At 51.8% G+C, this 26,504-nt stretch overlaps 1 protein-coding gene across 1 annotated transcript in view; it reads left to right on the top strand.

The window, feature by feature from the left end:
• The window catches only part of FAM3D (FAM3 metabolism regulating signaling molecule D), a 37,358-nt gene extending 11,169 nt beyond the window's left edge, over nucleotides 1-26,189 (top strand). The window contains exons 2-10 of the mRNA XM_055413359.2: nucleotides 1,530-1,580; nucleotides 3,997-4,104; nucleotides 7,484-7,501; nucleotides 10,985-11,108; nucleotides 12,432-12,490; nucleotides 17,182-17,232; nucleotides 20,781-20,865; nucleotides 21,628-21,754; nucleotides 25,775-26,189. Coding sequence (XP_055269334.1) covers nucleotides 1,568-1,580; nucleotides 3,997-4,104; nucleotides 7,484-7,501; nucleotides 10,985-11,108; nucleotides 12,432-12,490; nucleotides 17,182-17,232; nucleotides 20,781-20,865; nucleotides 21,628-21,754; nucleotides 25,775-25,861 — 672 coding nt within the window. The 5' untranslated portion in view covers nucleotides 1,530-1,567 and the 3' untranslated portion in view covers nucleotides 25,862-26,189. The remainder of the gene's footprint in view (nucleotides 1-1,529; nucleotides 1,581-3,996; nucleotides 4,105-7,483; nucleotides 7,502-10,984; nucleotides 11,109-12,431; nucleotides 12,491-17,181; nucleotides 17,233-20,780; nucleotides 20,866-21,627; nucleotides 21,755-25,774) is intronic.
• Nucleotides 26,190-26,504: the final 315 nt, after the last annotated feature.

Raw genomic sequence — 26,504 nt, 5'->3', positions numbered from 1 at the left:
AGCCTGAGAGCTGCAACTAAGCCCATGCACCCCCGGGCCCATGCTCATCAACAACAGAAGCCACTGCAGTGAGAAGCCAGAGCATCGCAACTCGGGAACAGCTCCCGCTCGCCACAACTAAAGAAAAGCCCAAGTAGCGAAGACCCAGAACAGCCAAAAATGTATTTATTTATTTAATTTAAATATATAGTATCTAAAAAAAAAAAGCTTGGTAATACAAATTTCAGAAATTTAAAGTCCTACAAAATTCCTGCGGGTGAGGCCAGGTGATCGCTCAGCTTTCTCACCTGGACGGTCTTAGAAGGGTAGATGGCCAGGGTGGGTGGGGGGATTTTTCATTATTCTCAAAAGGAAATACAGGTTTCATTTGCTGTTGCCATTGGTGAAATAACAGACTGACCCAACCTGACCGCCTCGGTACCAGGTGTTGTCCAGGTCGTCTGTCTCCTGTCTGGATCCTTGGCTGCTGGGCTTTGGACACAGAGTCTGTTGAAATGGATTCTTAGGATAAAGAGGATTCTGGGGTGGGGAGAAGGCAGGAAGAGTGGTGGGAGCAAGTCACTGCAGTCAGAGACCCTCCAGATGTCTGGGGGGTTCTGAGACCCGGAACAGTTACCACCTGCCTTGCTCTCCCCTCTTCCTCGTCTCTAGACACCTCCTGAGGGGTCTCAGCACTGTCAAATCCCTGGTAACTACTGGTAGCTGGGGCAGCAGAGGGGCAAGGTGGGACCAAGGATGACCCTGCCCCTGCCCAGGACTCAGGAAGGGAGGAAACTTCAGTTTCATCTCTTCTCTAAAACAGCACCGACAGGGTGACATCATGGGAACGAGGCAGCTGAAACCTGCATCCAGATTCTGCCCCTGACCCTGGCACACTAAACGGCCCTGGGCTTGACAATGGAGAGTCTTAGCTTACTCAACCCTAAAGCAGGAGTGTGGAGGCATGGGGGCGTGGGGGAAGGGAGGCGGGGTGGGTATAAGGATTAAAGAAGATGATGTACATACGGTACCCGGAGCAAACTCACCTGTGTGCTATGTGAGTCCCTGTTACTCATAATGTTGGCCCATCAGCAAAGATCACTTGAGCTTCTGCTTCCTAATGGCTTCACTGGGGCTGGCTAGCTCAATATCTCTCAGCTGGCTGGAGGGGCAGATGATGGATGGATGAAAGGACAAATGGATGGATGGGTGGCTGGAAGGATGGATGGATGGATAAATGGATGGATGGATGGATGGATGGACAGATGGATGGGTAGATGTATGGATGAATCAAGCCTCCAAGGGAGGATGGTGGGCAGACTGCATCTTCCCCTGCGTCCTAATCTCTGCATTCCAAAAAGGCATGTTGAACTGAATGTGAAACTCCAGGGGCAAAAGCAAAGAGGAGGTGAAGGCAGAGAGGGAACGGACGCCACCAAACCAGAAGAACTGCGACGCGCTGGGTGCTGGGAACCTATCCCTCATCTCCAGTCTTGTTCACTTTCACGCCCTGGATGCCAGTTTCCAATCTCATTTTCTTCTCTCCACAGACTGACCCTGACCCCCAGCTGCTCTTCACCTCGACAGGATGAGAATGTCAGGTAAGGCCAGGCTCTGAGGACTCCAGGGTTCAAGGTTGAGGTCTGAATCAGGTTTGGGGATTGCTTCCCTGTCTGCCCATCCTGGACTCACAGCCCACTCGGCTTCATCTGTTCCCAACAGGCCAGAATTCCAAGAAAAAACCAATCCAGGGAGGGCCTGGAAGAGTGTAAAGAGGGGACTTCCTGCCTCGAGGCTAAGGGTTGCAGAAACTGGCCCACCTGGCTGGGAACATGGAGACTCACCTGCTCTGGGAAACACTTCAGCCTGGCTGGAAATAACAGCAAAACATTTGTAAATGTTTGCCCAGACAAAATATTTGTAGAGGGCTATTCTAGAATCCTGAAACCACAGGGCTGGGCACCAGGAGGGGCCTTTGCTCCAAGCTTCCACCCTCAGACTGTACCCTCTGTGTAGATATAGGGGATCTGTGGCACCAAACAGGAAACTGACACAATTTATTTGTATTTCCAAACACCAGTGAGGAAGTTCAGAGCACAACTTTTATTTATTTTTATTGAAGTGTGTGTTAGCCACTCAGTTGTGTCCAACTCTTTGCAACCCCATGGACTGTAGCCTGTCAGCCTCCTCTGTCCTTGGGATTTTCCAGGCAAGAATACTAGAATGGGTTGCTATTCCCTTCTCCAGGGGATCTTCCCAACCCAGGGATTGAACCCCAGTCTCCTGTATTGCCGGCAGATTCTTTGCCATCTGAGCCACCAGGGAAGCCCTGTTAAAGTACAGTTGATTTACAACGTTGCATTAATTTCTGATGTACAGCATAGTGATTCAGTTATACACATATATACACACATTATTTTCTATATTCGTTTCCATTATGGTTTATTAAAGGATATTGAATGTAGGTCCCTGAAGAGCACGGGTATTATAGGCACCTTACTTACCCAGGTACAGGTCCCACCTCCTGTCACTTACTGGCCAGTGACCAGATCTCTGAGGTGTGGTTTCCTCATCTGACAGTGGGGATAACCATAGCATACCACACAGAGGGAACTGAGATAACGTCAATGCCGCTCACCTGTACCCGACACAAAAGGAGTGCCGAATGACGCGAGCTGAGGCCCGAGAAGACAAGGGACCCACGGACCTGAGCCCCACCCCCTGGAATCCAGAGGGCCTTCTCCCTCGCCCCAAGTAGCTTGAGACCAGCACGAAGCCACAGCTGAATTCAGGGCTGAGGAGCAAGGGTGGTGCAGACAGAGAGGTCAGACGAGATCCGGCACCTTCAGAGCCCTGTGGCCGCAGACAGAGGGGAGGTCAGGCTCGGAGCGAGGGAACTTGCCCGAAGGTTGGATTTGACTCTCAAGGCAGAATGGGGGTCTCCAGAGACCTTGAGGTGGGAGGTGCGGTGCGGCCTGCTGCAGCCCTGACAGAATTACGAGGCGAGGGAGCACACAGGGAGCTCTGGGGGCCCGGCTCACGTGTGGGAGAGAAGATAGGGAACAACCTGGCTGTGAGGCGGAGAAGCCACATCGGGTGTGTGCTCCTGCAGAGACAGACGTGTGTTTGTGATGGCTTTTGAGGGGAATTGAAGGAAAACACAAGGGACCAACCCCACCCCACCCGCAAAGCCACCCTAGAGGCCGCCTAATGGTGACAGCTACCCCATCTTTCCCCACCAGCCATGGGCTCAGCGGCAGGCACATTACCCCATCCACTCTGTGACTGAGGGGCTTCAGCTCAGAGGTGCTGAGCCCCTGCCCGAGGTCACACAGTAGTGGGTGACGAGCCTTCCGGCCTCTCGTGCCGCAGCTCACCTGCCTCCTGCTCTCCTGCCGGAGTCCTCAGGCCTCCCCTCAGGGTGCTAATTCCCAGACCTCACCCCCTGAGACGCTCTCTGAAAGGTTAAGAGGAGCCCAGAAAGTGTGTGTCTAAGCCTCCCAGCGGCCCCGCCTTGGGGAGTGTCACCATGTAACTTTGCAGCGTGATCCCCCATTGGGTCATCACGTGGATTCACACTGGTCTTGCCATGCAGGCCGTGGACTGGTCCATGGTGTGGGCAGGCTCTGGACCTACAGCCTGGGGGAGTTGCTCCATTTTCACATGACGTTCAGATAAAATAAGGTTCAACCGCGACTGACACAGGAGTGACTCTTCCTTTTATCCATGCATTCAGACATGAAGTTGGTGAAGTTCATTTCCAAAGCTCCTCGCTTTCTTTTTTCCTTCCCTTAACCCCTGTGGAGTTCTGTGCTCACAAAATTCCCCAACAAATTAGCATCCAGGATAAAGATAGACTATCAATATGTTAATCCTTGTGACCCTCCCTCCAACATGGGATTTTGGGAAGAGGTCTCACTGAGGGGATTTGGGAAGGACCCACGTGCAGCCTTGCCGTGAGGCCCTGCCGTGTGGTCTAGTGCTGTGGTCTCAGGGCAGCATCTCCTTGCTCTGCAGGTCTGCTTCGCTTCCTGGCCCTAATTTTTGCCGTGGTTACCACATGGCTCTTCATCCGCGAATATATCAACTTCAGCATGAAAACCCTCCGCCTGCCCCGCTGGATGGGTGAGTGGGGCTCACTACTGGGGCAAGAACCAGGGCCAGGGGCCAAGGATCTAGTCCAGCCCTGGGTGACCCAGGAGGTGGCCAGACGTGGCAAAGGGCTGCCCTTGGGACCTCACACATTCAGGGTCAGGGAAGAGGAAACCACACGCCAATCCAATGTCGGGAAGGCTGAGAACCCATGGAGAGCAGAGCAGTGTTCCAAGGCCCTGGTCAGAGCACGCGCCTGCATCAAGGACCATTTTGGAAATATGACCCAAGAAGGAAGGACAGAGGGAAGAAGAAAAGAAGGGAGGGACAGAGCAAGGAGAAATCTGCCTGGCCCCTGAGCGCCTTCCACCCGCACTTGCTGTTTCTGTTTGCTCAGACCTCCCTGTGGCAGCTCCTCTCAGCCTCGGGCTCAAATGTTTCCTCCTCAAAGAAACCTTCCTGACCACCCCAGCTCTACCTGCGCAGCTCCTCCTCCTGTAGTCTTTCGTGTCAGCCTGTCCCCTTCAGATCATCATTATTATCCATCACTGTGCTGTTTGTTTATCTGTTTACTTCATCATTACCTATCTCCAGCTCATACAATCTGAGCTTCCTGATGGCCAGAATTTTGTCTTGGGTATATCTATCTCTCTAACACCTCAGACCAGATGCTCAGTAACATTTGATAAGTCAAAGAAATATGGATGGATGGATGAATGGGTGGATGGGTGGATGGATGGATGGATGGGTGGATGGATGGATGGATGGGTGGGTGGGTGGATGGGTGGATGGATGGATGGGTGGATGGGTGGATGGATGGATGGATGGGTGGATGGGTGGATGGGTGGATGGGTGGATGGATGGATGGGTGGGTGGGTGGATAGATGGATGGGTGGGTGGGTGGATGGGTGGATGGATGGATGGGTGGATGGGTGGATGGGTGGGTGGATGGGTGGATGGATGGATGGGTGGATGGGTGGATGGATGGATGGATGGGTGGATGGGTGGATGGATGGATGGGTGGATGGGTGGATGGGTGGATGGATGGATGGGTGGGTGGATGGATGGATGGATGGGTGGGTGGGTGGATGGATGGATGGGTGGGTGGATAGATGAATGATGGATGGGCGATGGTTGCTAGCAGCTTCACATGTGTGTTCTCATTTGACCTGCATGAATGCCCCATGGAATGATTCACAGTATATTTGTGGAGTGGACTCAAGCATGACCTCATGTTGTCATTTTATGTGTGGTCTGAGAAAAAGAAAAGCTCTGAGAGATTAAGAAACTTCGCGAAATATCCCTTGTAGATATCAGAACAGGACTGGGAACCCAGGTCTCCCAGATCTAAATCCTTTCAAAGGAAGGAGAGAAAGGGAGGGAAATTTATACCTCCGGATTTGTCCTCCTTAAAGACCAAGAACCACCTCCACTGACACAGTCAAATGTAATAACCTCTAATGGCCCTGGCCAGCTCAAGCCTTCACAGCAGAGAGAGGACAGGCATGCTGCCTTTACCACCAGCTTCCCACAGTGGAATCTCAGCGGGCCCTTAACCCGTCTGCTTCTTGTCCGGCATGCCCCACACCAGCTCAGGACAGTTTATATAGATATAGTACGTGGTGGCCACCAGGTCCTTGGGCCCTGGGCACCACTTTCACAGACCAGAGACTGACTTGGCCATGCTTCTGGCCTTGGAGGATATCAGTGCAGATCAGAGCGGGAGTGAGTTGTGGAGAAGAGGGCCCCAGCTTGGGGTGGGAGGGGAGTGTTTGAAGGGAGCCCCCAGGGTAGTCTCCCTCCCAGAACTGAGCCACCCAGGGTGCGACATCCCCCCAAGGCTCAACACACAACTGCTGTGTTAGGTCCCCAAGGCCCTGGAATGAGGAGCACCCCAGAATGTGGCCCCAGCTCAGGGTTTGAACGGGCGATACAAACACAATTCATTATAGAATATAGAAAAATGGAAGCATACTAACATGACTTGAGTCTTGCAAAACACGTGCAGTGATTTAATGTGTTAATATGGAGGCACACATCTTCCTGTCTCACCACATTTCCTACTGCTTGTGTTATTATCTTGGTGTACAGTTGGTTTCCTTTTTAATCCAATCTATTTTACACATTTAATAACTTGCTGCCTGGTCAAGTAAGAAGCACTGAGTGTCTCAAAAAAAGTGGGAATAAATTTATTTGTAGAGGAGTTCATAGGCTTTTCCAGGTCACCAAAGGGGTCTGTGGCACAGAAATTGGGCAATTAAAGATTTCCTGATTTGGCTGATAAACTGTGCAGGGTTCTTTCAGGTGAGAGTGATGAACCCCACTGTAAGTGGTTTAAATGAAGTGGGATGTCATTTTGTGAGTCATTGGGAAGCCCAAGTTGTCGGACTTCAGGTGTGGCTGGCTCTAGGGGCTCCCACAAAGGCCCCAGAGTCAATCTCTGTGCCCTAGGCTCTGCTCATTGCTGTTTAACTTCATTCCATGGGTAGCTTTCTTTCCCAACAGGCATGTTGGCCACCAGCTCCCCAGTTGCTCACCCTTCAGCTCTCTCCCCCGGGACTGCAGATAAACCTGAGAAGGGCTTGGCATCCAAGGGGAATATAATGTTGTGGCTGGCCCAGCCAGGGCACGGGATACTCCTACGCCTTGGAGGTGGTGGGGGTGGGGGCAGCCTCCTGAGGACTGAATGGAAAGTGTTCAGTGAGGGTTTCCCCCAGAGAAGGAGAGCGCCCCCTGCTGCACTGACATTTCTCTGTCCACTAGGAGCCCTGTCCTCTAGGGCTTAGCGCCAGGTCGGTGGGAGAGCTGATGTGGAAGCGCAGGATAACCTGAAGACAGTGTAGCTAAGATGTGCAGTCCAGTGCAGACAGGCGTCAATGCAGACAGGGGCTGCAGGAGTCAGGAAGGGACGCGCAAGGCAGCTCCGCAGTGGCAGCGGCACAGTCCTGTCCCTCCCGGAGGCCAGGGTTCCAGGCACCCAGCCAGGCCCTCAGGGCTCCTCTCACTGGACCCTCCCCACAGCCAGTGAGAGTGGATGTGGTGCCCCCACTGTGCAGGCACAGAGGCTCAGCCCCAGAGGAAAATGCTCCCACACAGTTGGTCACACACCATCAGGCTCCAAGTCCAGTGGGCCTCATCACAGAGGCTTGCTTCTTTGCAACCATGACGGAGTCGTGTGTGTGTGTGTGTGTGTGTGTGTGTGAAGAGGTGGCAGGAGCAAGTGCAGAAGGATTCCCAGATAAAATAGGACTTTCAGCTCATTTCACCCCCTTTCCACAGGAAGGGGGCTGTGCTTGGCCAGGCCAGCACCACTCTGATTTCCCTTCTTCCCCCATCCCCACCCAGGACCCACCTCCATTATGCGGGCAAGCTCAAAACACTTTCTCACCAGATTCTGTCTTCTCTCCAACAGGTTTGGCCCACGAGAACTGTGAGTGTCAACACAGCCCCGTTGCCCTTCGAGTGAGGTATTCCAGGGTATCTACTCCCAGCCCTGAAACTTTGAGAGAAACCTGGGTTCCCAGAGCCCACCCAGCTCTCACTCCTTAGCCTGATGGTGCTTTGTAAAGCCCCCAAGCCCTGTGGCCCCTTTTCAGCCATTCAGACTCCTAGGGAGGCTTCAACTCTCTCCCTTCCCCAGTGCCCCCAGCCCGCGGTATGGACTGCAGCCACCCCGCCTCCGCTCTTTCATCCCCTATGTGGCTGGGAGCTCCAAGGATGCAGGCTGTGCTTATTATCCTCATTGCAGTGACCCCAGAATTGGCTTATGGCTCCCGCTTCAGAGTACCAGAGCCATGCTGAGCACCACAAGGGCCCCAGCGGCAATCGGAAGGGGGTGCTGATGGTCTCTTTGGGTAGAAGAACTGTGTGTGCCGAGAGAGGTGGGGCAAGTGCCCAGGGCTCCAGGAGGGCCTCCCACATTCAGTGGGATGGGGTCTGGGAAGGCCTCAAGGAGGAGGTGGCTTTTTAGCTGTTCCTTGCACAGGAGGTACCATGCTGTACAAAGGCCTAGGGGCAGGAGTGCTGGGACTCCAATAGAGAACTTGCTTGCAGAGTCAGGTACGCGAGTGTGGGGAGAACAGTGGGCGGGCAGGGCTGCTGGGTGTCGGAACAGGGTTTCACAGTGACCCGGCTCCAGAGGTGCAGAGAGGATAGGAGGAGGGAACAATGACGGTGACGATAGTGGCGACAGTGACAAGTGTGTGCCAGCGCTGTATTCCGAACTTTATGGGCGTCTTCTGCAATCCTCACCAACCCTAGGGAGGTGCTGTACATATCCCCATTTTACAGATGAGGAAACTGAGGCTCACAGAGGTGAAATCTCCTGGCCAAGGCAGCATGGCTCTAAGTGGCAGAGTGGGAGTCAACCTCCCCTTGTAGTCCGGAGCCCACCCTCCCAACTTAACAAGAGACAGCACCTCCGGGTCCCCCTCTCCATTCCTGATCTAAACCAATCCCCTCATTTTATAGTTGGCAAAGTAAAAGGCAGAGATTTATGGCAAGTCACATGGCAGATTCCTGAAATTGGCCCAGGTTCCCCCTGACCGCACCCCTCCAGCGGTCAGCTGCACGCGCTGAGCAATAGCGCCGGGCTTCCCAGAGGGGTGGGACAGCTTAGGAAGCCCCAAGAACCAAAACCCACACAGCAAATCACCCGCCCCTCAGTGGTTGAGGCCCCTGGACCTCCTCCCCCATGTCTAGTAGCTTGACCGTGAAGCCTGGATGGTCAGAAAATCAATTTGAGAAAAGCCTGCTAAGCTGGCCTGTTGACATCGGGTTTGTAAGACTCAGCGCAGGTGATCAGGCTCTGGGCCAACTCCAGGGTGGTCCCCAAGGCCTGAAACAGCCCGTCCAGCAAGATGAGACCCTCTGGACTCTAAAGTAAACTGGGCTCCCTGTGTGGGGGGTGGAGGGCAGGTGGCCAAAGGTGGGGCCGCAAGGCTTATAGGAGAAGAGGACCCCTCCCAGCCTCACCCTCCACTAGCGCTTTGGTGGAGGGCTCTGTCCCAGGCCCTCTCTGGACACCTCCTCGGGGGCATCTCCACTCCCAGCCCTGACTCTCTGGTGATGATGTCCCAGTCGGAGCTCTGGTTACACCCATCAGGCAGATGTGCAGGAACTCAGGGTGGAGGGGTGAGAGCCTAGGATGGGCATTCCACTCAGATCATCAGGGCCACCCACTCCACCAGGGGAGCCCTGGTGCAGGTCGCATTCACTCCTAGGAAAGGGCGCCTTCACCTACTCAGAGGCACCAGGGGCTTGCTGAGCTTGGCACTAGGGGCCATGTCCCCACCTTGGCAGAGGGGCGCTTGTTTCTGATTCTCACGAAGCACACCCTAGGCTGGCAAGGGCATGGAGACCCTACTCACCCTCCCAGCTCGGACTCAGACCTACCCAGATGCTCTAGGTGATCATTCAGTGAGGATTTATTGAGCGCCTACTGTGTGCCAGCCACGGGAGTTATGGGGAAGATTTAACAAGACAGTAAAGAAAAAGTGCTTGCCACAGTGCCTAGCACACAGCAACACCCTGGCATGTGCCGCCTCTATTAGGAAGCCTGTGGGTCTGCTCCAAGCGCACCTGGCGTGGCTCAGCTAGACGCCTGGCACAGGGGCTGGAAGAGAGCAAGGCCGCCAGTCACAGCTCTCCCTCTGCAGGTGAAGGCGCTCTAACTCCCCGTTTACTCAATCCTCAGGGCAACTTCCAAACTGCTGCTGCCGCTAAGTCGCTTCAGTCGTGTCTGACTCTGTGTGACCCCATAGACGGCAGCCCTCCAGTCTCCCCCGTCCCTGGGATTCTCCAGGCAAGAACACTGGAATGGGTTGCCATTTCCTTCTCCAATGCATGAAAGGAAAAGTGAAAGTGAAGTCGCTCAGTCGTGTCCGACTCTTCGCGACCCCATGGACTGCAGCCCACCAGGCTCCTCCGTCCATGGGATCTTCCAGGCAAGAGTACTGGAGTGGGGTACCATTGCCTTCTCCGTCCAAACTGTTAGGTGGTGTTAAAAAAAAACACGCATTAATACAAGTTGGAAACTGCCAGGCTGACAGCACCCATGACAGCTCAGCGACTGTGTTTGAGGGCCCTTCTGCCTCTCCTGCCTTTCCAGGGTCTGCATGGGGAGGGCCACATGGAGAGGATATAGGGCTTCATAGCAGCCACAGAAATCAGAGGTCTCATCTGTTGAGTCTTCAGTGGGCTCCAGAGACCATGCTCAGCCCCAGCGGGAGGTCCCAGAACCACCCTCCTGGTCCCTGTGAGTCCCAGACATAGTCGGTGCACGGTGAGTGAGTGCCAAGAACAGCCAGTAAGCTCTGAACACCAACCTGAACTCATCAGCCCCACACACGGCCCAGGGGGGAGGCACCATCGTTAGCCCGTTTCACAGCTGAGGGACTGGATGTGCAGGGAGGTTGAGGACTTGCTCAAGGAAACCTGGTTAGTGCGACATGCTCCCACCCGCCATGCTGGGCCCCCAGGGACTTGTCCACAGGGGCCTCCGAGAGCTCAAAAGGCTGCTGTGGCTCAAGAGGAAGTTCTCAGGAGAATCCCTTAATCACTCTGGAAACTCTGGTCACTAACCCACCACTCACTCTTCCGCACACAGCTGCCGGGGGCGTGGAGACAGCCAGGCATTGTGTCCGGGCTGAGGCTGGGATGGGAAGCCCGGAAATGAACTCTGGGTGGTCAGACACATGGTATCCCGTGTCTTTATGGGGTTGTTGGAGACTCTGTGGGAACCCAGAAAGGGGCAAGTCCCTAGACTTAGGTAGTCAGAGAAGATGTCTCCGGGAAGAGGCCCTTAGCCACCCTCCACCCCCGACTCTCCCACCCTCCCACCACCCCTACTCCCAGCTCCCCTCCTCCTCCAGGGCTTCCTGCTGCCACCAAAGCTGCTGCGTTCCCTCCCTAGCTTCACAGCTGGTGAAGACCAAGTGTGGCCTCAGCAAATCCTGCCCAGACAACTACTTTGCATTTAAAATCGTCAGTGGGGCCGCCAACGTCGTGGGCCCCACCATGTGCTTTGAGGACCAAATGTAAGTTTCTGGCACTTCATTACTTTCATGCCTTCATTCATCAGCAAGTTCAGAGGCCTCAGGGTGGCCCTGAGACCAGCCCACACCTTCCACACACTTCCTTTTACTCTGGGTGCGTTAGGCAGACATAATAATAATCCCAATGGCTTGCAGATCTGCCAGCGCCTTCCTAGACGCCTTGCAGCAGCATCTCCCTTGCACCCCAGCACTCCTAGAGGTGGGCGATAATTCTCCCCTCTGTAAAGATGAGGAAACTAAGACTCAGGTGGAGTTACTCAGCTAACCACTGGTAGAGCCAGATGTGAACGCAGGTCTATCTGACAGCCAAGCTGCTGGGCTTCCTGTGAGGGGCGTGCCTACGGGGAGGGTCCAAGATCAAGGCCAGGCGTCAAAGCCCAGAGGCAGCGGTTCCAGGGCTTCTGCCCAGGTGCAGGACGAAGACTGTGTGCCAGGCTTTCTAGGTAGTAACTTGCAAGAAGCCAGAGACAGGAGTCTGGAATCTGAACCTGGCTCCAAATTGCTTAGGCAGAACAAGGAGACTTGCTGGTTCATGTGCCCAAAAGCCCAGAGACAGTGGCCATCAGAAACTGCTGAATCCAGGGGTTCAAACCAAGTCATCAAGGCTCCCTCTCATACCACCTTCAGCTCTGCTTTCCTCTGTCATTGGATTCAGTTTTCTCTACTGAAAATGGACTTAGTCATATGGTGAAGGAAGGCAGCTACCACCTGGGTTGACGTAACAGCCCTATCTAGCATCCCCTGGGAAGAGCATCCCCTTGTAAATTAACCATGTGAAAGTCCTTGGACTGGAGCTCATTGGCTGGCCTAGGTCACATGGCCACACTGGCCTAATCACTGTGATCAGTGGCACAGCATACTTGCTTATCCAGGCCTGGGAGTGAGGTCTGTGCTGAGAACTTTCTGGCTAGAGAAGGACAGTTTTCCCAAGGACGCCAGAGGACAGGATACTGGGCTGCAGGAACACAGCTGGGCTCCCCTTGGGGACCCCAGACATGGCCAGACTCTGCCCTCCTCCTGGCCTGGGGAGATGGGCTGGCCGCCCCTCGAACACCTCCCAGCCCCAGACAAGGGCCCTCCCTCTTCCCCGAGCAGACTGTTCTGGTCCAAACATGCCAAGAGAGACTCTCAGAGAATCCAGCCCACTGCTTGTTTCCAGGAGAAAGCAGATGGCCCAAATGATTCTGCGCATTCCTGATTCTTCTACCCTGCACTGTGTGGGCCTCAGAGTTCCAGAGTCTGGAACAACAGTGCTCACTCCACACTCAGGACCAACGGCTGTTTGTTTCTCTTCCTTCCCTTTAGGATCATGAGTCCTGTGAAAAACAACGTGGGCAGAGGCCTGAACATCGTCCTGGTGGACGGTAAGCTGCTGACCCACTCCCAGACAGCCTCCAGCATGCTCCTAAGCCTGGCTGGCCTGTGGGAACAGGTCTAAAAGACCAGGTCTACCCCACAATCACAGCCAGGCCCCTGCCTGTGCACCCGCCTCAGGAGAATCAGTTCAGTTCAGTTGCTCAGTCGTGTCCAACTCTTTGCAACCCCGTGCACTGCAGCACACCAGGCCTCCCTGCCCAGCATCAATTCCCAGAGTTTACTCAAACTCATGTCCATTGAGTCAGTGATGCCATCCAACCATCTCATCCTCTGTTGTCCCCTTCTCCTCCCGCCTTAAATCTTTCCCAACATCAGGGTCTTTTCAAAAGAGTCAGCTCTTTGCATCACATGGCTAAAGTGTTGGAGTTTTAGCTTCAACATCGGTCCTTCCAATGAATATTCAGGACTGATTTCCTTTAGGATGGACTGGTTGGATCTCCTTGCAGTCCAAGGGACTCTCAAGAGTTTTCTCCAACACCACAGTTCAAAAGCATCAATTCTTCGGTGCTCAACTTTCTTTATAATCCAACTCTCACATCCAGACATGACCACTGGAAAAACCATAGGTTTGACTAGACAGACTTTGGTGGCAAAGTAATGTCTCTGCTTTTTAATATGCTGTCTAGGTTGGTCATAACTTTTCTTCCAAGAAGCAATCATCTTTTAATTTCATGGCTGCAGTCACCAGCTGCAGTAATTTTGGAGCCCAAAAGATAAAGTCTGTCACTGTTTCCACTGTTTCCCCATCTATTTGCCATGAAGTGATGGGACCAAATGCCTTGATCTTAGTTTTCTGAATGTTGAGCTTTACGCCAACTTTTTCACTCTCCTCTTTCACCTTCATCAAGAGGCTCTTTAGTTCTTCTTCACTTTCTGCCATAAGGGTGGTGTCATCTGCATATCTGAGGTTATTGATATTTCTCCCAGCAATCTTGATTCCACCTTGTGCTTCATCCAGTCCACCATTTCTCATGATGTACTCTGCATATAAGTTAAATAAGCAGGGTGACAATACACAGCCTTGACGTACTCCTTTCCCAATTTGGAACCAGTCTGTTGTTCCATGTCCAGTTCTAACTGTTGCTTCTTGACCACATTTCTCAGGAGGCAGGTCAGGTGGTCTGGTATTCCCATCTCTTTCAGAATTTTCCACAGTCTGTTGTGATCCACACAGTCGAAGGCTTTGGCATAGTCTGTAAAGCAGAAATAGATGTTTTTCTGGAACTCTCTTGCTTTTTTGGTGATCCAACAGATGTTTGCAATTTGATCTCTGGTTCCTCTGCCTTTTCTAAATCCAGCTTGAACATCTGGAAGTTCACAGTTCACATACTGTTGAAGCCTGGCTTAGAGAATATTGAGCATGACTTTACTAGCGTGTGAGATGAGTGCAATTGTGTGGTAGTTTGAGCATTCTCTGACATTTCCTTTCTTTGGGATTGGAATGAAAACTAACCTTTTCCAGTCCTATGGCCACTGTTGAGTGTTCCAAGTTTGCAGGCATATTGAGTGCATCACTTTCACAGCATCATCTTTCAGGATTTGAAATAGCTCAATTGGAATTCCATCACCTCCACTAGCATTGTTCACAGTGATTCTTCCTAAGGCCCACTTGTCTTCACATTCCAGGATGTCTGGCTCTAGGTGAGTGATCATACTATTGTGATTATCTGGGTCGTGAAGATCTTTTTTGTATAGTTCTTCTGTGTATTCTTGGCACCTCTTCTTGATCTCTTCTGCTTGTCAGGAAGGATTCGCTCCTCAGGAGGATACACCCCTCAGGAGGATTTGCTCTTCGGGAGGATTCGCTCCTCAGAAGGATAGGCTGCTTGGGAGGATGTGCTGCTCCTGTGAAACATAAGCCCATCCTCAAGGCCATCCCGGCTTAAATCAACACACGTGAAACCGCAGGGGACAGTGTGAGGTCATAGGCTGAGTGCACAGCTTCATTCATTCATTCAACAAAGAGTGATGGCAGCTACTGTGGGCCAAGCCCTGTATGTGTGGGGTTCTTGGAGTCAGCTGTGAACTAGGACAGACCCTGGCCTGACATGTGGGCGTCAATGAGGTTCACAGACGATCAGAAGGTGGTGAGCACGTGTGGAAGAAAAGGAAACACAGCTCTGGCAATGGGACACAGAGCAAGCAGTGGAGGTCATCAGGGAAGGCTTCCAGAGGGAGGTGATGATCAGCTGAGGCCTGAGGGGAAGTAGAGAGTGACCAGGAGAAAAGAGGGAGGCACCTTCCAGGCGGCAACATCACTGTACAGGGTACAGGGAAGGGAGGAGAGGGACTTGGGGGTCCACACAGGCTCTGTCTGGCTGTAACACGGAAGCAGGGTGGTGACAGGTGAGGCAGGGCCAGAGGATGAGGGGCTTAGTGTCCTACTAAGAAGTGTGGACCTGAAGCAGAGGGAACTAGGGCGTCTCGGAAAGGCTTTGAGCAGGTCCTGAGGGCCCAGCCCTGCATTCCAGAAACCTGCTTCCAGCTTGGAATAGGGAGGCTGGAAGCAGGGAGGCCCAGGAAGGCCAACAGTCTCACTAACCCTGCATCTCCAGTAGGCAGCCAGCTGCAGGCCAAGCCTGAAACAAGGACATGTTTCAGGAGGGATGGGCCTTCCTCCCCACCCCTCACAAAGTCCAAAGATAAAAATAACCACTGATAATACTGTGTGTGCTTAGTCACTCAGTCGTGTCTGACTCTTGCAACACCATAGACTGTAGCCTTCCAGGCCCCTCTGTCCATGGGATTCTCTAGGCAAGAATATTGGAGTGGGTTGCCATTTCCTTCTCCACTAAGGGCTAACATTTATGGAGCACTTACTGTGTAATGTGTTCCAGCTATGTCACTGACCTTCTTCTCAATGCTAACAGGGAGTGCTATGCTCAACATCCCCATTCTGCAGGTAAGAAACGAGCTCAGAGAGACACAGGATACACAGCCAACTGAATCACCTAGATTTCAACCCAGATCTGGCTGACTCCTAATCACTCAACAAAACTGCCATCTAAACGAGAAACGTCTCCAAGCCCTTGTGCAGCGCCCTCTGCCGGCCAGCTGTGGAAAATCTAACACACCATTCTCAGGGCGTCTGGGGGTCTCATCGAGCTAGAACAAAAGGATTGCTAAAGATAGTGGTTCTCAACGGCCGGGATTCCTTTGAGAAACTACCCAAACTACACCTCCTTCCCCTGCTTCTGCTGCTGTTGTTAAGTCGCTTCAGTCGTGTCTGACTCCGTGCGACCCCATAGACAGCAGCCCACCAGGCTCCCCCATCCCTGGGATCCTCCAGCAAGAACACTGGAGTGGGTTGCCATTTCCTTCTCCAGTGCATGAAAGTGAAAAGTGAAAGTGAAGTCGCTCAGTCGTGTCCGACTCGTCATGACCCCATGGACTGCAGCCCACCAGGCTCCTCCGTCCCTGGGATTTTCCAGGCAAGAGTACTGGAGTGGGCTGCCAGTGCCTTCTCCGCCTCCTTACCCTAGTTACAGAAAAATTCATAAATCCACAGGATCACAAAAGCAATTTCACACACTCCCTTCCAAGAGCCCCAGGTGAAGTGCCAGGAGGGACTGGGACACTAGTGGCTCCAAGAATTCAGGAGGAGCTACAGTGAGAGCCTGCCCCCACCCGGCAGAAGTGCTGCCACTACCCAAGCCCCTGTCGCCCACCTCTTACCAAATCCGCCAACAGAATTAGAAGGAGAAGGCAGAGACGGGGAGGATAGAGCTGCCATCCCCTCTGCAACACCCCCATCTAGTGGCCAAAGGTAAGAATTGCATATTCCTCCGGAACACCTGATTTCCTGTAGAATTTGAACCGTTTGCAAAGCCCACAATCGCAATCTGGGTCACTGCACTCAGGACACTTGAGTACACGTCAGCCCACTGCAAATCCCTTTGCCTTCAAGAATCGGAGGACTCACATTGAAGGCTTCCTAGTTTAGGTGAGAATAATAATGACGACTGTATTAGTTACACTTTGGCAGGTAAGATTTATCTTGCATGCTCATATTTTAAATACATCTCATTTAGTTCCCACATCCCATAGTACCGATGCAAAAACTCAGGTCAAATGCTAACTCCTGCTTTAGGAAGCGGCAAGGCTAGGCTGGTTGGATTCAGTTCAATTGCAGAGACCGTCACCACTGTGTGCTCGTACCTCTCAGATCAGCCCAGTAGTTACAGGGCATCTAATTTAGTCCTAGGGCTTCCCTGATAGCTCAGTTGGTAAGGAATCCGCCTGCAATGCAGGAGACCCTGGTTCAATTCCTGGGTCAGGAAGATCCACTAGAGAAGGGATAGGCTATCCACTGCAGTATTCTTGGGCTTCCCTTCTGGCTCAGCTGGTGAAGAATCCCCCTGCGATGCAGGAGAACCTGGGTTCGATCCCTGTGTTGGCAAGATCCCCTGGAGAAGGAAACAGCTACCCACTCCAGTATTCTGGCCTTGAGAATTCCATGGACTGTATATCGTCCATGGGGGTCACAAAGAGTCAGACACAACTGAGACTTTCACTTTCACTGACTTAGTCCTGCGTGCATTTCTGCAGGACCTAATTTTGTTCCACTATTATTCTATCCTATTTTTAGACCTGAGACTAAAAAGTAGCCACTTTCCACACAATGACAGGCAGAATGACACGTTACAGCAAATAATAATTCTGCTCTCTTATCCCTTAGGAACCACGGGAGCGGTGCTGAGGCAGAAATCTTTTGACATGTACTCTGGAGGTAGGCCCCTCTGTTGGCCCCGAAGTCGAGGGTGGGCTGAGCTGCTGCCCGTGGCTTGGAGGCCACCCGTGTGCCAGGGAGCTTGGCTCCTATTTTCAAAGATACAACCAGACAGTGACAGAAGGGGCAGGGGGGTGGAGGGCCATCCCACTGCCTTTGGAACCCCTTACTACTGTCTCATTGGGCTCTCCTGGATGCAGATCCTAAGACCAAGATGTGAGGAGGTACTCTCAGGGACTGGCAGTAGAGAGTGGGGAGTGAGCCGGGGAAAGGAAGTACGGCCAGTGCAGGGCGTTATCCAGCCAGGGCCACTGTGGGAGCTGGTGCCTCAGAGATGCTCTGAGGGGCGAGAGAGCTGGGGTGCTCCTACCCCTGTTCCTTGGTTCTTCTCAGGCTTCTGGCCTGCCTCAGGGCACAAAGGAGGATCTGGAGGCCAGAGAAGACCTTCAGGCCAAGAAACGCTGGTGCTGGCAGTGGGAGGCCAGGGCGCGTGTACACAGGGTAGCTCCTTACAGACAACAGAGGTCTGGGCCCTGCAAGGACTGGCTTCTACCAAGACAGATGAACTGAGCTCGGCCTCCTGTCGGCACTGAGCTTGACTCAGTGTCCCTCCCTGTCCCCGCAATCATAGGGCCAGCTCGGCTTGGGCATCAGTGTGCTGAGCATAAGACTGCCCAGCCCAGAAGCTCCTCACAGAGAGGAGGGCCCTGCTGCTCTCAGTCAGCTGATTTCTTCTATCCTCAGTCTCCCATCTCTACCTCCATCTCCAGGGAAAACCTGCCTCACTGCATCCACCTAAGCACATGAGCCCAAGTGGGGAGACGTCACCAAGCAGGAGAGAGCAGGAAGCCCTCTTGGCTTTGCACACATAGCAGGGGCTGAAATGTGGGAAATGGAAATCTGACACCCAGAAGTGACAGCAGATGGTGTCTGGAAGGTGACCAGTAGCAGCATCCTTAGGGACAGATGTGGGGATCCATGCCATAGACTTGGGGCTCCCCACCATGGCCATCTTCCAGCCAAGTCCCACCTCGCAGATAGGGTCTGCAGGGCCAGAGGAACCCACATCAGGGCCTATTCACTCCTGTTCCAGGTATGCCCCCACGCTGCAGACATGCCCGTAAGACTGAGGATGGCCCAGGGTTGACTGCTGCTGGAGGGGAGGGTGGCAGTGACGGCGCGTGGGCAGGCAGGGTGGGCTGTCCACATGCGAGCATGCAGAGCCCCTCCTGGTGCAGGGTGGGGTGGGAGACAGGTGAGAGGACCGTGGGGCAGACCAGAGACCGAGGGAAGGGACCTTGCTTTGTTCTCTGTCCAGGATCTGGCAGATATTCAGGGTGGCCGGGGCCAGGTGATGGAAAAGGTCCAGCGTGGGAATTCAGAGATTTCAGGCTGTGAAACCCGAGGCGGGTGACATCTCCTGAATATCAGTTTTGTCATCTATAAAATAGGGGTCACCGTAGAGTCTACATGAGATGGATGTGAGAATTAAACGGTCGTCTGCAGTAATCAGGGGGAGGGGCCCAGAGGGGCTTCACCTCGCTCCCCTCCTCCCTCGTTCCACCACTGTCGTTCAGAAGCAAGACAGTCATCTGTCAAAATGGAGAGGGGAAAATATAAAAGGATGAACCAAGTTTTATAGCACCTTATTATAAACATGGATGTAACCATAAGTCACGTGTGGATGTGAGAGTTGGACTGTGAAGAAGGCTGAGCGCCGAAGAATTGATGCTTTTGAACTGTGGTGCTGGAGAAGACTCTTGAGAGTCCCTTGGACTGCAAGGAGATCCAACCAGTCCATTCTAGAGGAGATAAGTCCTGGGTGTTCATTGAAGGACTGATGCTAAAACTGAAACTCCAATACTTTGGCCACCTGATGCAAAGAGGTGACTCATTTGAAAAGACCCTGATGCTGGGAAAGATTGGGGGCAGGAGGAGAAGAGAATGACAGAGAATGAGATGGCTGGATGGCATCACCGACTCAATGGACATGGGTTTGGGTGAACTCCGGGAGCTGGTGATGGACAGCGAGGTCTGGCTTGTTGCGATTCATGGGGTCGCAAAGAGTCAGACACGACTGAGCGACTGAACTGAACCATAACTGATGGGGAACCAGAAACAGAAGCCTTCTGAGAGCAAGTCGCCCCTTCCCACAGGAGACCAAAAGAAAAAAGAGAGATGGTGACTTTCCAGAGCGAGGAGATTGCTATCAGAGGCACACTTCGTTCTTCCAAACATCCGCTGTTCCTCCCAGACAAGAGCCAGATTTTTTATACCTGGTGACGGCTCAAACAAATGAGTGCTTCTTTCAGAGCCCCCACTTTTGTCTCAAGAGTTGAAGGGTCACTGTGATCATTGACTGGAGGCTTCCATCTTACAGAGCAAGTTGGCGGCTGGGCTTGCTTGGGGGACTTGACTTTGCCTCTGAATTCACGGGATCCCCACAGAATTAATAAGAATCAGGGCAGCTTCCTGGGCATGCAGCCTGTGAGCAGGGTGGTCACACAGGGCCTCTTGGTTAGAAGAAACTTGATTCGATGCTCTGCCTTCACTGTCTTGAAATGATTAATCATTTTTTCAACAAAAGGTCCACATTTTCATTTTGCACTGGACCCGAAAGATCATGTAGTCAATCCTGCTAGTAATTGTAACTCTATTATAATGCACTTACTGTAAGCCCAGAGTCATCATCACCTTTGATCTTTACAAAAATGCTCTGAGCAGGGCTATTAATCATCCTCGTTTGACAGATGTAGCCCCAGCTGTGCCCACCAGGCCACTGTGGCCTGAACTTGCTCTACCATTCAAGAGCCCTCTGCATAAGTGATGCTGTATCCAGAGTACTGTTTGCACTCCCAGTATGTTCATTTAAATCAGCTCACTCTCTTTTTTTTAACCTAAATAAATAGATCTTAAAAGGAAATTATATCACTGCCCTAAGTTGAAAGCCATTATCATTTTTTATGCAGGGAAGGTGACCATAAACATAAGCACGAGAGAAAAAAACTTATCTGTCACTGAAGCAAGCTGCATGCTGACGCCTCCCCAGGTGCTGTGCCCAGACCTGCTCTCTGTTCATTCAAGAGATCTCACAAGTGCGGGCATGCCTTGGAGATGCAAAGGGAGACTTGCTGCTTGACTTGCTGGAGAGTTGTTCTCTCTGTAACCAGAGTTGCCCAGTGGGTACACCCTCTAAGTCAGCACAGACAAGCTGGGTGCATCTGAAACGGTGTAGAAGGGGGCAGCTGGCAGTGTGAAAAGAGCCCAGAGCCCCGGGAGAGGACTGTGCTCAGACCCTGGGTGGGGTGGGGGTGGGGGTAGACCCCCAAAGGCTCTTACCCCAGCTGCAGCTCAGAATCACTCGGGAAACACTCAGTATCCAGAGCCCGCCCCAGGCCAGCTGAACAAGGGTGCCCTCACTCTGCAGATGGAGCCCAGCGTCCAGCCACCCGGGCCCTCCAGGATCAATAGGGCCAAAGGAGAAGATAAGGATGGCCAGCCATCTTTCCCCCAAATGACCAGCACCTCGTTTTTCGTTTCTCCCCCAGATGCTAGCCCCCTGGCAAAATTCCTGAAAGAGATTTCCGAGGACATGCTGGTGCTCGTGGCCTCGTACGACGACCCAGGGACCAAGTAAGTGGGAGCCTCCTCTGCACCGTCCCTAACGATGCTGGGACGCACAGACCGGGGGAAAAGTGAATTGAACACTCACTATGTGCAAGCCCTCTCCTACGATCCTGCAGCTCCAGCTTCTGGCAACTTCTCCTAAGGAACCAACCAGACAGGCGCGCAAAGAGATGTTCTGGGGGATTCATGACAGTCGTCACAACAGTGAAAAACCGGCCAATTAAAAATACATTCATTTAAAAAAAAATGGCCACCCTCTCTGTCTGGTAATAGCCAACTGGTTATTTCATGACAGAAATCATGAATGCATTATTATATAGACATAAAAGAGAAAATACTGCATCAGAAATGATGATGTAGAAAATATTTAAGAATATGGAAGAATGTTCACTCGTTAGCATTAATTTTTTTAAAAATCAGGTTACAAAAGAGTCGGTATAATCCCACAGTGCATGAGGGAAAAAAACATGAAGGAGATATAATGAAATTTTACAATGATTATGTCAAGGGCAGGTGAGACTGTAAGTCATTTTTAGTTACTTTGTGAAGTTCCATATTTCCAAGTGAACCTGCATTATATTTGTAGGCAAAAGCAGGACCATTTTAACTCCTCTCCAGGCTTGCGGGGTGGCTTTTGGAGGGGTGTCCTGGCTGCTCCCCGCTCAGAGCTCCTCACTGCCACCCACACTGGAGGCGCGGTGGAGGGGTGCCCAGGAGATGCTCCCCGTTCTCTTATCCCTCCTCACCGCCCTCTCTGGTCCCCTGCAGGATGAACGATGAAATCAGGAAGCTCTTCTCCAACTTGGGCAGCACCCACGCGAAGCAGCTGGGCTTCCGGGACAGCTGGGTCTTCTTAGGGGCCCAAAACCTCAAGAGTAAAAGCCCCTTTGAGCAGGTGAGTTCCTGGCAGCCTCCTTTTCCCAGTGAAGGGGGGATGGGGGTGCAGGGGACGATGCCAGGGACGGACAGACAAGGGCCGGGGTGGCTTGGGAAGAACACACTGGTCAGCGTGAGGAAGGCCACCCAGCTGTCGTCCACCCCAGAGGTCAGGGTGGCCCGACTGGCTCCTTCTCCAGTGGGAAGCAGCCTTGGCCATTGTGCAAGGAGGTGGGTCCTATATAAACACATAGATAAGTAGATAAGTACTGAAAAGGAGAAGGGAAAGGGGGACAAAGATGGAAAGAAATTCGGGCATGGAGGAAAGGGAAAGGGATGTGGCGATGAAGCTCGTGTGCCGTGAAGGGGAAAGGGGGGTCCAGAGCAGAGAGCGGATGCCTACCTTCTGGTCCCCGTTGTAAGCCCCTCCTCCCCAGCTGTAAAGGGGCAGGCTTGGCAGGGGAGCCGCAGGTTCCCTTCTAAGTTCCCTGTGGAGAGGGTCAGCTTGCACAAAGGAGACACAAGGAGGCCCCCACATGAGTATGTGCAGGTGTCAGGAGGGACCTGTGCTCTGAGCTCCACAGTCAGTACCAAGGGGGCGGCCCAAGCAGAGGGCCCCTGGGAGGCCCCCCGTGGTGGGGCTTGAGGCGCACTTACCGGAGGAAGGGGAAGTCAGTGGAGGGTTGGGGACCCCAAGGAAAGGTTGCACCTTGTCCCCACCATGCAGTCCTCTGTGCATCCCCAGCTCAGAGCAAGTCCAAAACCTGGGAGAACTGGCCAGGCCTCCCCAGCATGAAGCTGGCCGGTCTCTGGTGGTGAGAACATTCAGCTTTGCCAGGACCCAAGACAAGAAGCTAAGGGTCAGGCATATGGGACCACTGAGGACTGCAAACGCTGGCCTGAAGGCAATGGGGAGCCATGGTAGGCTTAAGCGGGAGAGTGACCAGCTCAGATTGATAATAAGAAAGACTAGTATTCAGCAAGTGCTTGCTCTGTGCAGGCATGGCTGAGCAAGTGACCTGCAGGGTCTTATTTAGCCAGACAGTGAGCATGCATCACATCTCACAGACGGGGATCCAGAACCTTGGAGACGTTTAAACCGGCTTGCTCTGTGATAGGGACGCATGTCTCATCCAGATCTGCAGCCTCCCCAAGGCCTTCCTGTCCCGATACTTTCAGAACGGCCTCCCTGGTGTCTAGAGAGGGCACTGTGGACGGGCACGCGTCTGAAGGAGGCCTGGAGGGGACGGGGCTGTGGGAGGCAGCGAAGGGGCGGAGTCGAGCAGCCAAGTGCAGGCTCCAGGGAGGTGGGCGGGGAAAGGGCTGAGCCAAAGTGGACGGCAGGGGGTCTTGCCTTGTTTGGAAAATGTTGGCCTGGTTTGTATGTGTGTCTTTCCTAGAGAACGTATTCAGGTAGTCAGAAATTACTTTTTTCAAAAAAGAAGGAATAGTTTAAAGTAGCTTCACCCTCTGGGGGCAGGGGCTCCAGAGTGCCCCTTTGGGCGGTGCCGAGGCAGGGCTCCCTAGGAAGAGGCTTGACGAGGCGCTGTTCCTCTTTAAAGCACAGCTTCCAGGCCCAGCACAACTGGGTCAATTGCAGCAAAGGGGAAGCAGGTAAGTAGAGAAAAGTCAGCACCACCTTTTCCCTGGTTTCTATGATCAGCTGGCTGCAACCCAACACCCAAATATGAACCAAAGACCCCAAACTGATTAAAAGCATCCTCTCCTTTGTTCCCACACATGGAAAGCTGGGTTTTAGAGAAGCTGCACCTACAGTTTTTCTTCCTAAAAGTTAGTTAGCCATAGTTATCCCACTGGGAGATTTTTATCATTTACGTCTTTCTTCCACAAATTAGCCTGAGCATTTTATGATTTTTGTTTTTTAATTTCATAATATAGCCATTTGTTGAAGTATAGTGTTCCAGGTACACAGCAAGCTGATTCAGTTATACATATGTACATACATTATTTTTCAGATTATTTTCCATTATAGGTTATTATAAGATACTGACCATAGTTCCCTGAGCTATATAGTAAATCTTTGTTGCTTGTTGCGTATTTATTTTTTAATTAAAAATCTAGCATTCTATTCATACTAAGTCAAACAAATAGAGTCAAAATATCATAAATTTTTTAGTCAGGAAAAATTCATTAAATTTTCTAAAATATATATCTTATACATACTATTTGTATATATGTATACAAAAGCTTTTCTACTACACTTGATAAAAGCCTGAGCAATCTCCTTTTTTGAACAAACTTTCATTGGAGTATAACCGCCTTACAGTATTATGTTCCTTTCCTCTGAACAGCAAAGTGAATCAGCTGTGTGTGTACATACATCCTCTCTCTTTTGGATTTCCTTTCCATTTAGTGCCCACAGAGCACTGAGTAAAACTCCCTGTGCTGTAAGTAGGTCCATTTTAAACACAATCTTAACTGATTGTATTCCCTTTACACATTTCTTTTTAATGTTAATTAATATTACACAGTGGTCCCACCGCTTGCTGGCTGGGCAGCCACAGGCAGCGACTTTGGTCCTCTGTGTCTCAGTTTTCCCATCTGTGAGCTGGGACGGTAACAGGGGCACTTCTTAGGCTCCTGTGAGGACTGACTGCATAAAGTGCTTTCCGCCTGACATAGAGCAGGCATTCATGAATGGCTAGAATGCGTCTTTTCTTTTATTGAAGAATAGTTGATTTACAATGTTGTGTTAGTTTTCCACTGTACATCAAAGTGATTCATCAAAGTCATGCATATATACATATATCCTTTTTCATATGCTTTTCTATTATGGTTTATTACAAAATACCGAATATAGTTCCCTGTGCTATCGAGTAGAACCTTGTTGTTTATCCATCCTATATGTAATAGTTTGCAGCTAGGATGCTTCTTTTTATTCTTGCGGTTGTTATTTTAATTTTGGTTAGTATTATTTTTCCACTGTTTCCCCATCTATTTCCCATGAAGTGATGGGACCAGATGCCATGATCTTAGTTTTCTGAATGTTGAGCTTTAAGCCAACTTTTCACTCTCCTCTTTCACTTTCATCAAGAGGCTTTTGAGTTCCTCTTCACTTTCTGCCATAAGGGTGGTGTTATCTGCATATCTGAGGTTATTGATATTTCTCCCGGCAATCTTGATTCCAGCGTGTGCTTCTTCCAGCCCAGCGTTTCTCATGATGTACTCTGCATATAAGTTAAATAAGCAGGGTGACAATATACAGTCCATTCTAAAGGAAATCAGTCCTGGGTACTCATTGGAAGGACTGATGCTAAAGCTGAAACTCCAATACTTTGGCCACCTCATGCGAAGAGTTGACTCATTGGAAAAGACTGATGCTGAGAGGGATTGGGGGCGGGAGGAGAAGGGGACAACAGAGGATGAGATGGCTGGATGGCATCACCAACTCAATGGACATGAGGTTGAGTGAACTCTGGAAGTTGGTGATGGACAGGGAGGCCTGGTGTGCTGCGGTTCACGGGGTCACAAAGAGTCGGACACAACTGAGCGATTGAACTGAACTATTATTTTTTATTCAGTATTGATTTATTGATAATGAGAATATTAAAGGCAGGAAAATGAAAAAAAATCTATTCACAATGCCTGAATATATATTCTATCATATAAATATATTTTACTTAATTTGGGAATTTGCCTTGTTTGATATTTAGATTTTCTCTAAGTTTGTGTTAGGGGTTAGTTGTTATTACTATGATTATTATTACTGTCATTTGGGATGTCCTAGCGGGGCTGAAGCTCTTTGAGCACCACTTCCCCAATGCTTGGTGCCACCCCCCACCCCCCACCCTCCAGGGCATGACAAGCAGTGACTAGACTCTGAAACCTTGGGCAAGTTGTCCTCCACCAGCCTCACTTTACCTGTTTGTGAAATGGGCTAGAAATATCCCGCCCTCCCCCACCCCCCATGGGGCAGTAGTGAGGATGAAATGAAGCCATTTAGGTTTTAAAACACAAGGCAGATGCAGGCATGGGTCCTAACACAGTCAGCCTCTCTCTCTTTCTTCTGTCTCTCTAGTTCTTAAAGAACAACCCAGAAACGAACAAATACGATGGCTGGCCAGAGCTGCTGGAGCTGGAGGGCTGTGTGCCCCGGAAGGTATAGGGTGGCTGTGGCCCTTCCTGGGCGGGGGCCCGAGGCTGCTCCTGCCTGACCTAGGAATTGGAGCCCAGGATCACTGCGAGTCGGATGGGCAGGAGCTGACAGACAGCAGAGAAGAAGTGGGAGCAGCCATGGGAAATGGACAGTGCTGAGGGCCCTCCAGTACTCTTCCGGCTTCCTCTCCTGGAAACAAAACCCTCCCTGGGTAGAAGCATACTCTCCCGAGTTGGCCAGCGTCTGCGGGTCCTTCCGGAGCCGGCTGTCTGTGGAGAGAACAGGTGTGCTTTCCCTAGGGGACCAATGACTGTCACTCCCGGGGGAAGGACAGGACAGACTGCCTGCACCTGAGCACAATTAAAGTTTATTTTTGATGATTTCGAACCAAATTTCCCACCCCCTTGCTGTGCAGCGCTTTCCGGGGGGTGGGAATGGTCCAGATAGGGTTTGCTCAGCCCCATGTTCCCACAGGTCAGCAATGGTGTCAAGCCCCTGGTTAGGCAGCTGGAAAGGAGGTTGGTTTTATAGGGATCTCATTTAGAAATGAAAGCATACTTGGTTCCCAGCATGAGGTGTAAGACTCACAGGAGCAGGGAGGGCCAGAGGGCCAGACACTGAGAACACAGTCTTCCACTGCTGTTTGAATGAG

The sequence above is a fragment of the Moschus berezovskii genome, chromosome 24 (assembly GCF_049115385.1).
Source record: "Moschus berezovskii isolate FMDL1 chromosome 24, NW_MosBer_1.0, whole genome shotgun sequence".
NCBI lineage: Eukaryota > Metazoa > Chordata > Mammalia > Artiodactyla > Moschidae > Moschus > Moschus berezovskii.
The sequence above is the reverse complement of the archived record's forward strand: the minus strand, read 5'-3'. Positions and strand labels throughout refer to the sequence as shown.